Consider the following 11,367-nt stretch of genomic DNA (forward strand, 5'->3'; position numbering starts at 1 on the left):
TGTAGCTTCTTCATTCAAAAAGAGGTCTAGCTCAAAACATCTTAGTTTCAGTCCTAGACATTTTTGTAATGTCCAGGTCTTAGGAACTCTCAAATCCCACTCTTAACCTGCTCCCAACATGCCTCCTTGAGATTTGGATGCACTACAGGTGAACGGCATAGAAAAACATCTGGAAAATGGGTTTCAAAAATACTGATTTGGATGTTTTTGTGAGAAAAATGTCCATTGCTGCTTTATGCCACTTTTAGACATTTTTCTCTTTTGAAAATGATCCCCCTAGTGACTAATAACCGGGGTAACAGTAACATAATATATCTTAACTAGACTTTGAGCCCGTAAAACGGGCTATTATAGGAAGGGGGGGTTGAAAGGCCCGCCCCCACCGCCGAGTTCGCCGCTGCCCTCCCCCTCCGAGTTCGCGCCCCCCACCGAGCCATCACCACCCACCTTCCACCCGGCCAAGCCCTCGCTCCGCTACTGAAACAGCGAGGGTCCGGGAACGCAGCACTGAGCTCTGCTGAGCTGCCGACGTTGGCCTTCGTTCTTCTTCTCTGCCTGCAGCTGCCTGTCCCGGCCTCGTGTGACGTAACGTCGTCGAGGGCGGGACAGAGGCAGAGAAGAAGAAGGAAGGGCGAGTGTCGGCAGCTCAGCAGAGCTCAGTGCTGCGTTCCCGGACCCTCGCTGTTTCAATAGTGGAGCGAGGGCCCGACCGGGTAGAAGGTGGGTGGTGGCGGCAGCGACTCGGGTGGGGGGAGCGTTAGACGGCGGTGTCCCTCCCTCAGCAATGCGCAGTACAGACCCTCTGTGTTCCGCCCCCCGTCATCACGTATTGACGTGGGGGCGGGGCAGAGAAGGTCTCTACTGCGCATTTGCGAGTGAGTACGGTCACTCGCCGTTTATATGTTTGATAGTAGCCCGTATTGATAACTTCACCCACCCCTAATTATTACAGTAGGGAAGAGAAGCCTAGTAATCGTTTTCATGTTGTCACATCTTCAAGGTGCAAGCCTGCCTTACCTGAAGTGAAGACATCACTTTAAGGCCAATTCAAATTAAACCTCATGGGGAACCTTCCTTCGATAACTATTCTCTGTTCAAATATTTGCTTCAAAGCCACAAATTTGAAATTTTCTAATGTGTGCTTAAATTCCACCCAATGAGCCATCAATGGTGCTTCCAATTTCTGTAACCAGATGTTACTTAAATGTTCACCAATTTGCAATTTAATTTTTCTTGAAGTTTGCCCAATATACCACTTACCACATGGGCAATTAATAGCATAAACCACTGCTTCAGAATCACAGTCATAATGTCCTCTAATAACAAATTCTTTTCAAGTTATCACATTATATACCTTCTTGGTAATAAGAGTATGTTTACAATATTTGCAAAGATTATATGCAAATTATCCTACGTTTTGTGGACTTCTGAATGTTATATAATTATGGCTAGATAAGATCTCAGCCAAAATTCCTGCCCCTTTTATAAGCAAACTTAGGCACTTGTTCTAAACTCGAGTGAGCCTTAAGGATATCCCAAAATTTCAAAATAACCTTCCGCAATTTCATTGCTTGAACAGAGTAAGGAAAAACGCATACCAAACTATCATCTCTGTTTTAGTACCCTGTAATATCCATTCTCTACGGACATTTTTTGCTCTCTTGTACACTTGTACGGATTTAAGCACACATTAGAAGATTTAAAATGTGTAGTTTTGAAGCAAATACTTTTGAGCAGGGGTGGTAATGTCGCTAAAAATCTTTTGAAATTTGAGCAGAGAATGATCAATTCCTGGTGTACTGTTCATGCTGAAGGTCTGAATAAAGATATTGAATGGTATGAAGTACAACACAAGGGACATGCGCAGAGGTTGGTTTAACTGTACATGTCTCAGCGGTTTATTCAAATGAGATGCAGTTGGAGACCTTGATGATGGATCCACTATGCTTGCCGTAAATTTGTAGTATGAAGTATTTTTGTATGTATAATTATTTAGTTGGAGACTATTACTATAGATTTTAATGATATGATTTATAGATTGGGTGGCTTGTTGACTCGAATTCTCTCTTGTGTAGATTTCCAGCTCCTGATGACGCTTTATAGTGAAACACGGCACTGTGTCGGGCTGTGAATTGGATTTTTATGTTGAGCTGTGAATTGGAACTTTTTTGATATATATTCAGGCATGGACATAACTTATCCTACTAAGGGGTATGTTTTACTAAGGTGTGTTAGTGTTTCTAACGCACCTTTAAATTTAAGGCACGTTAAACGCTAACGTGCCTATACATTTCTATGGGCGCATTAGCGTTTAATGCGCGTAAACCATTTACACATGTTTAAAACGCTAACACGCCCATAGCGCACCTTAGTAAACATAGGCGTAAGTTTTTGGCTTGGTATGATAGAAGAGAATATTATGCGACTGGATTTGGATTGAATGACTCCATTTGCTTACAGTAAAGAATTTATTGAGTTATGAGATATCATGTCTGAATATTGAGGGAATTCCCTTGGATTTTGGAACTGAAAAGATTATTATTCACCAAAGACTAACATCTCAAGGACTATTATGACTTTGCTGTAAGACTCCCATGATACTGAGATAAGTACCGTTTGTTTGGAATATATCAATCTCAGTTTTTTGAGACGTTTGTCTATTTGAGAGATACTGCTGATGCTTAGGAAAGGTACTTATTTCTGTGGTTAGAATATGTACTGCCCATTCCAAGGGATTTCAAATTAGAAATTGTTTTAAAAGAATAAAAGTATTTTATTGATGTTTGTTATATATTATGAGCTTTTGTAGATTAATACATTCTCTCTAATTATATTCTCAGTTATTTGGAGCTTTTATTGTAAACTGTTTAGCTGCTAATTTGCGATTGGCAGTGCATCAAGTCTTATAAATAAATAAAAATAAAATAAATAAAAGGCACTATTTCCCATGTTGGATCTACATGTTCATTACTTATCCACTGATTTAATAAAGGATTTTCTGCCATCATCCTGGTTCATCTCTGTGGTCATTCACACTCCTTCTTGCTTCCGCCTGGTTCTATGTGGGATAGATTTGGTTCTTTATGGTGACTACTACATGTTAGCACATGTTAACACGCATTCATGTATATTATTGACTGCAGGTTGTATTTACTAATAATGTCCTTTAATGCAATATAATATGATGTTTCCATGCACTAATACAGTAGTGCACTAATGTATTGCCTGAATGAAAAAGATAAGTCTGCCATTTAAATATATCATTGTAAATAATACCACGGCAAATTCTTGAAAATTACATTTATATATAAAATTTTTCATATAAAAATTATTGTTCAGAATTCAACCTGCATTTACAGTGGAACTGATGGAGAATTAAGCGAACAGTAGGTGGAATACCTATGTGAAATGAGTTGCTACTGATGATTCCTTAGTGGTTAGATTCTGATAATTGTAATGTAGCGCTGGGCTATATTTTTGGTGTTTTTAGGTGCACATTTATGCATATATATATCTATATAATCTATATATAGATATATAGATGTATAGATATATGGCAGTATGTTGCCTAAGCACTACTCTTCAAATACCACTTATCTAACATACCCACCAATATTCAAAACCATTTAACCGGCCAGGAATGGCACCTGGACAGTTAAATGGCACTTAGCCGGCTGTGCGGCGATATTCAAAGGGGGATAACCGGCTATCTCCCACTGAATAGTCCAGGCTAGTGGCTAGAAAATAACTGGCTATACTGTACAATATAGCCAGCTATCCTCAAATATTCAGCAAATAGCCAGCTATTGTAAACGGTCACATCAGGCCGTGTAAATAGGTGGAATATCTTTGGCTGATTTAAACTTCACTGCCTATTTCCAAATGTTAACATAGCCAGGTAAGTTTAAACCATCCAAAAATAAAACAGATATTCAATGCCGGGCACCGGAAACGGCCTGGCATTGAATATTCAGGATGACCGCAAACCGCTAGAGTTAGCCGGGCTCCCTCCTATGGTCTGAATATCAACCCCTTAGTGTTTTATTGCAAAGGAAACAAACACATGGGTAGAGCATAGGGGGGACATAGGTAGGGCTCCACCTTATGTGCATAACTTACAGAACACTGGGATCCTTTTACCAAGCTGCAGTGAAAAAGGGCCCTGCATTAGTGGCAGGGTCCGTTTTTGCCATGCACCGAGGCTTTCTTTACCGCAGTGGGTGTAAAAGCCTAAAAAGACATGGCCATGCGGTATGATCGCTCTTACTGCATGGTCATGGGGAGGGGGACAGCAGTTACTACCACCCATTGAGGTGGTGATAAGGGCTCCCGTGCTAGCCTGGCGGTAACCAGGTAGCACACAGCGCTGCCTGATTACTGCCAGCTTAGTGCCGCGCTAAAAAATATGGACCGATTTTCCCTAATGTGGGAAATGTTGCACGCCGGGGCTGGAACTACCACCGGTGCCCGCATTGGGCCAACGGTAGCTCCAGCTTAGCATGCGGTAAGCCTGCCTTGTAAAAGGGCCCCACTTTCACTTATGCATGTACCTGCTGCCTTTTAGGCATTCACACTCCAGGTTCCATGACTGATGCAAGAGCAGGCACCTAGATGTTAGATGTGCGAATATTGGGTTCTCCTAAAGTTCTATAACAGAATCTAAGTTCCTATTGCCCAACCTCAGGGTGCCTAAATAGAGGTGCCAGTTATAGACTTGCCCCTAAGAGTAAGCTACTGTATGAACTGCTAGTATGAGCACATGCTAACAAGTGAATGTGTACTAATTCTCGCTTAATGCACTTTAGTTAAAGGAGTTCTAAGCACCCCACCACTTATTACCAGTAGTCAGTCAAAGACCAGAACTGTAATGACGGGCGATACATCAAATGAAAACTGACTGGAAGCAGCATCTTTTTCTATTTTCCTTCAGTACTTATCGTGATTGTGGGAGATAAATGAGATAACAGTAAAGGTCATGCAGAAGCCTCCCACATTAGACCAAGAGAAGGAAGATCAACAATTCTGACCGAGAAAGCACTTCATAAATAAATGACTGTACACAGAAAGGCTTATTTTTCCATCATGGAGTACCAGCTATGACCTAAGCTGAAAAAAAATCATATTTTAAGCAATTGCTCCTGATTTCTATGTCATGGTAGAGTGCTTCTTCTATTTACTGAGGTCTGACCTTGAACAAACAATAACTGGAGGCTAAAGGAATAGGCAGTAGTCCTTTGTTCCAAAGATTCAGTGCATATTGCACTTAAATTCTTGTTATCTTAATCATCCAAGCACAATACTTTTGTTGAGTGCTTACCTGCTTCAGTGCTCTTTCTATTTCCACACCGTGACCCCATGGCACTGCGGGGTTTGCAAGACAATCACCAGCATTTCCTCTTCGAGCGATCTCAATTCTCTGCTTACGCAAATTACGGAAAGCTTCGGTCATCACTTGGACAGCATCGTAGGTCAAAGCAGAGGTGTACTGAAAAAAAAGGTCCATGCAGAACTAATGAAGACTGTGTTCTAGAATGTGTACACTTGCATATCTCCATGCATACAAGTGCATCCATTTAAAAAACAAAAAAGTATATCCCATGATATGTCTTGAAAATTTGCCATTGGCAGTACACAGAAAGGATAACTTTCTATAGATCATCTAGGTGAGGAAATGGATATTTAAGGGGGCAAGTTATCAATGTGAGCTACCATTAAGCTCAATTTTTAGTAACTACACGTAGGACTCATTGCATAAAATGGAACCAGTGCTAAACCGGCCAGGTTAGTGGCAATATACACATCGTAACAGTAGCCCATGTTAATAACTGTGCTTCTAAGTCTGCCTGTTTAAGATTATCTAAGTATTTTATAAAAGGCTCAGAAAGCACTGAATCTTTTATAAAATACATAGAGGAGCAATTTCAAAAGAACATCCAAGTCAGAATTGGGACGTCCTGCTCATAACATTAAAAAAAAATTTCTTCTCACGGCGATTTTCAAACAGGAAAGATGTCCAGATTTCCTGATCAAAAATAGGTGAGAAAGATGTCCTTACGCTGGAGATATCCATCCTGAAGGACCATTTTACAAACTGAAATGTTTAAATTATAAATAGGGGGGGAGCACAGGGACAGCTGTATGACACCATTCTTATGAAAATGGTCAAAGAGACATCTGTGCAGAACAGAGGAGTAGCCCAGTGGTTAATGCAGTGGATTGTAACCAAGAGACCCAGGTTCTTACTCTAATATAATTCTTTTTTTTATTTTTGTAAATGTGATCCTTCCAGGAACAGAAAAATGCCTATTGTACCTGAATGTAGATCATTTCAATAGCCTTCAGGCTTGCAGGTGTTCTTATGTCTTTATGTACAGTAGGTATTTTCTGAAAAGATTGGTGCCAGAAAAAGCATTATTCTATAAGCCGTGCTTAAAGTTAGGCACGGTTATAGAATAGTGCTTATGCCTGGGAATCTTACCTAATTTTAAGCATGGCCATTTGCACCAACTGAAATGTGATGCAAATGTACATGCCTAAATTAGGTGCGTATCCCCTCTCATTCTATAGCAATGCGCGTAAATGTTAGGAACGTCCCCGTTCTGCCCATGACCCTCCCATTTCCACGCCCCCTTTTTAAACTCACATATAAAATCCCAATTAAATCAAATTAGTGCCAATAACTGGTTGTTAAGCCAATTATCGCCACTAATTAGCTCGTTATTCAATTAAATTGCATGCGCATATTAAGCACGCCCAAATTTGCGCATACAATTTTAGTTCTAGGTCAGTTCCCAATCGCCAATTCCCATCTGGAAAATTGCCACCTAGGACAATTACCACCTAATCAATTCCCACCGCTCCAGGGAGGGCAATTCCCACCTTTAACAATCATGAAGCATCACTGTCTGAAATTTGATCTCCTTCCCTTTCACCTTCTAGATCGTTTCGGGGGGGCAATGCCCCCCACATCACCCAAACATTAACTTTTAACATGCCATACCATGCCAAAAATTAAAATAAACCAAAATCCAAATTAATAAGCAACATAAAATATCATATATATATAAATATTGCCAACACATCCACACCATGCAACAACACTTCTCATTTAAAAAAATACAATGCATAAGAAAAAAACCCCAGAAAACCAACACATGCCAGTAAGAGATAGTCAGGGGTGCAGACCTAGGAGGGAATTATTCAGGTGGGAATTGGTAGGTGGGAAACTGTCCGGGTGGCAACTAGCCTGCTACAGTTAGCGACTTTATAGAATTAGCCCTACTCATTTGCATGCGTTAATCCATTTGTGCACCTTAGTAAAAGGACCCCTAACTTTGTTACAAGAGATGCTTTTGAATGTCAGGGATACCTAAAATGTCCCCGTCCCCTCCCTCAGCACTCTGCCAAATTCCAGGTCAGAACAAGAAATGAGTCTGGGTATGCATGACTCTAAGCAAGTGTCGCGCCTCTGTTGTCGCTCTGGTGTTGGTGAGCTCTCAAGTCTCCCCGAGCCCCACAAGGCCCAGGAAACAGCCGAGCACCCCGAATCTTCACCGCGGCGACCACCGTTCACCGAGGGTGAGCCCTCAGCCTGCGGGCGGCCAGCAGGACTGCTGGAACCGCGGGGTGACGGCTGGCCTGTCTGGATGTGAGTACACAGTTCTTGGTGAAGGGCTTAGCCGGGCGGCTGGCTGAGCACTGGGAACAAACACAGTCTGAGGGAGGTGGCTTAGCCACGGCCAGCTGAGCACTAGGAACCAACACAGTCTTCACAGGAGGTAGCTAGCAGGACGGCTAGCTGATACGAGGAACAAACACAGTCTTCAAAGGAGATAGCTAGCAGGGACGGCTAGCTGACACGAGGAACAAACCACAGTCTTCAAAGGAGATAGCTAGCAGGACGGCTAGCTGCCACGAGGACAAACACAGTCTTCAAAGGAGATAGCTAGCAGGACGGCTTGCTGACACGAGGAACAAACACAGTCTTCAAGAGATAGCTAGCAGGACGGCTAGCTGCCACGAGGAACAAACACAGTCTTCAAAGGAGATAGCTAGCAGGACGGCTAGCTGCCATGAGGAACAAACACAGTCTTCAAAGGAGATAGCTAGCAGGACGGCTAGCTGCCACGAGGAACAAACACAGTCTTCAAAGGAGATAGGCTTCTGAAACACGAAACGGAAGCACTGGACTCCTTCCGTGGCTCCGTTTAAATCCCCCGCTCGTTCCTTCGCTAGTGCCAGCTGGGACCAATCCCCTTCGCCCAGGCCAGACCTAAGGGCCTGGATTGGCTCTCCCGCCCAGCGGGCGGAGTCTCTCAGGGGGGTGCGCCAATCCGGCGCAAGTAGGTGGAGCTACCTCGCCGGCCCCGCTCCAGCGAGGAGAACGAAACGCCGGCGCCGCCATCTTGGCCGGCGGTTCTCCTTCTTCGAGACCGGCGCTTGCCTCTGTGGATTCGCCGGCCTCGGATCGGCCGGCGGCAGCGCCCGATCCCCCAGGCAGACTATCACCGCCCTCCCGGGTCCCATGGGCGCCCCGGCTCCCGCTCCTGTCCGCGGACCGCCAGGTAAGGGCCCGGAACGGGACAGCAAGTGTAAATGCCAATAGCTAAAGTGCTACTGTAGATATGTATTGCCATTATAAAATGCGGTCATACGTGGACTCTATGAAGGACTGCCCAGAATATACCCAGAAAAATGCCTTCTTTAAATATCTGTTTACTGCCTTAATCCATAGATAGATATTACTACTACTACTGCAACAACAGGAGCGGCCTAGTGGTTAGAGCACCAGTCTTGACATCCCAAGGTGGCCATTTCAAACCCACTGCTGCCCCTTGTGATCTTGGGCAAGTCACTTAACTCTCCATTGACTCAGGAACCAACTTAGATTGTGAACCCACAGGAAAATACCCCAGTGTACCAGAATGTAATCACCTTGAGCTACTAGTAAAAAGGTGTGAGCAAAATCCAAATAATAAATGAAATACATAAGAGCAGTTCCCTACCCAACAGAGATTATAAATAAATTCAAGACAGGCAAATGGGATTAATAAGGCATCAGGGAGTTTCGCTTATTATAAGAATGATTAAAACAATATAGGTATTAAACAGGTGTGTAAGAGGTTAAGAGTTTAGCCTAGATTTGAATAGGGCCAGAGATAAAGCATGAGAACTGACTCAGGAAGTCTATTTCAGGCACACACGGTGCAGCAAGATGGAATGAATGAACTCTTTTCTAAAACCACTAGCTATATGTATGGCCGATTTCTACATACAAATCCATTTTCATTCAAGTTAACACCAGCTAAGGCTTCTAGATTTTACTCCTAAACACAACCCAGTCAATATTCATCCCACAAGCAGTCAGCATTTTTTAAAATCCTGACTGCCATGGGCAGAATTACCCCGGATATTCAATGCTGAGACATGTCAGGACCCTGGCAATGAACATCCGGAGGCACTGTATGCAAATCAAGTTCATGCATATTCATTGTGGCTATCCTGAAAACCTGACTGGCAAGGGGTACTCCAGGACCGGACATGGGAAACACTGGTCTAGGGGGTCTTACGAGCAGGAGCGATGCCCACTCACTCCTGCCCATTGCAGCACTGGCTCCTAATGTCCACTGTTACCCCTAGCGACAGACTTGAAGTACTTGCTGTGGTACCTGCTCAAGGTCTGCCTACAGACTACTCCAGCACTAGCCGGACAGTGCAGGACAATTAGTACTGATATTCAAAATCGCTTTGAATATCGAGTGGAAATATTTTAAGAGGGGGTGAATTGGATCAGGACCAGACACAGGGGGAAGATGTGAGGGAACCTTCTCCTACTTATGCAAGTGCCAGCAGATATTCAGTCAGGTTGAAATAAAGGAGAAACATTTTTGCAATCACATGGCGTTTAATCGCATAAGATAACCGCATAAATTGGGCTACCTAAAAAGCTCTCCTATCTTCATGTGGTTCAACTTGTGTGATTATCTGGGAATAAAGCCAGCGGGAGCCAAAAAATGCTAACCGCCTTCAGCTGGAAAATATTTACCCATATTTTTAAAAGAGGTGGCAATTTGGGTAGTCTGGTTACATGACCAGTTTAGTGGGGATAGCGCTCAATATCAGCGCCATTCTGCTACAGTTAAACGGAAATTTTGGCCACCAGCAGAAGCTGTCCTAAATTTAGCCAGATATCTTTATCCAGTTAAATTTAACTGAGTATATTTCACTGGACTTGAACTATATAATACTGCTGAATGTACAGAATGAGATTATCCATTTACAAATATCTGGTTAATTTTACCACGGACTGTGCCACTGAATTTTGACTTCTGAGTGTCTTTCTGAAACTGAAATGTATGCTCCTAGTTTCTATTCATGCCTCTTATACACTCTTTCCTTCTCAGAACTCACCTTTTCTATTTGGCCAAAACTTTTGGTGTTATACAAGTACATGTATACTTTCTGACAGCTAACAATCCACGCAGCCACAGAAGGCTGATCTACGTAGATTTAACTGCTTTTTTGCTCATGTAAGAGCAATGGGGTGGCATGGTTTCATCTTTAGAATGACACAATAAACCAGGAGTAATATTTTGTAAAGTTTTTAACCACTTATGATTAAATTTAGGTATCACGGTACATACGACATTGTAAATAACCAAGACATGCAATAAGAAAAGCACGAAGAAAAGAATGTAATGTGTTATCATCAAAATATTTTCTAACAGATTTCAATTTACGCAAAATGAAAATCCCAAATTTTGTAACTTTTGAAACTTGTTGAATAAAGGATCATTTTGAATCAATAGTAAAACCCCAAAATCTAAATGATTCCACCAACCGAATGGAGTGTCTAGAGAGATTAGGGACCCATATGGGATAAAATGGATGGCCAGTGGCCCAGCAAGCTATAGATTTACTGGGGTTTAACAAAGGATGTTTGACCTAAGCTAAGCAGCAATGGTGTTCAAACAAAATTGAAAAGATACAAAATCTGGAGTATCAGAAACTGTTCAGTAAGCCATCATAATGTCATCTGCATAACAATATGGACTGACCCCAAATCCTTCTATTAATGGCTAAAGGATTCGGGGACAAAATTGGGCCATGCAGAACACCACTCACGATAGAAAGTTTATCAGATGATGTAGTTACCACAAAGTAATAGCCAAGTAAGTAAGATATAAACCAAGCTAATAACAACCCTCGCCTGAAATACCCAGTTCTCTTAGTCTACAGTATGCAACAATAGAGAATAATTTACATTAACAAAAGCTGTCTAATCAAGTGAAATTCTGGCACTGAAACCCCTATCCAGCTGAAATGAACTTCACTTAAATGAGATGCTAAAAGAATATCAGTACTATG

The 11,367-nt window shown here is 42.4% G+C and overlaps 1 protein-coding gene across 1 annotated transcript in view; it reads right to left on the bottom strand.

Annotated features, from left to right (window-relative positions):
* Positions 1 to 11,232, bottom strand: part of LOC115459492 (glutamate receptor 2-like) — a gene marked incomplete at its 5' end in the record, with an annotated part of 67,662 nt that extends 56,430 nt beyond the window's left edge. Inside the window, 2 exons of the mRNA XM_030189296.1 lie at positions 5,318 to 5,485; positions 11,125 to 11,232. Of these exons, the coding sequence (XP_030045156.1) occupies positions 5,318 to 5,485; positions 11,125 to 11,232 (276 nt within the window). The remainder of the gene's footprint in view (positions 1 to 5,317; positions 5,486 to 11,124) is intronic.
* Between the last annotated feature and the right edge of the window lie 135 nt (positions 11,233 to 11,367).

Source organism: Microcaecilia unicolor, unplaced genomic scaffold (genome assembly GCF_901765095.1).
Source record: "Microcaecilia unicolor unplaced genomic scaffold, aMicUni1.1, whole genome shotgun sequence".
Taxonomy (NCBI): domain Eukaryota; kingdom Metazoa; phylum Chordata; class Amphibia; order Gymnophiona; family Siphonopidae; genus Microcaecilia; species Microcaecilia unicolor.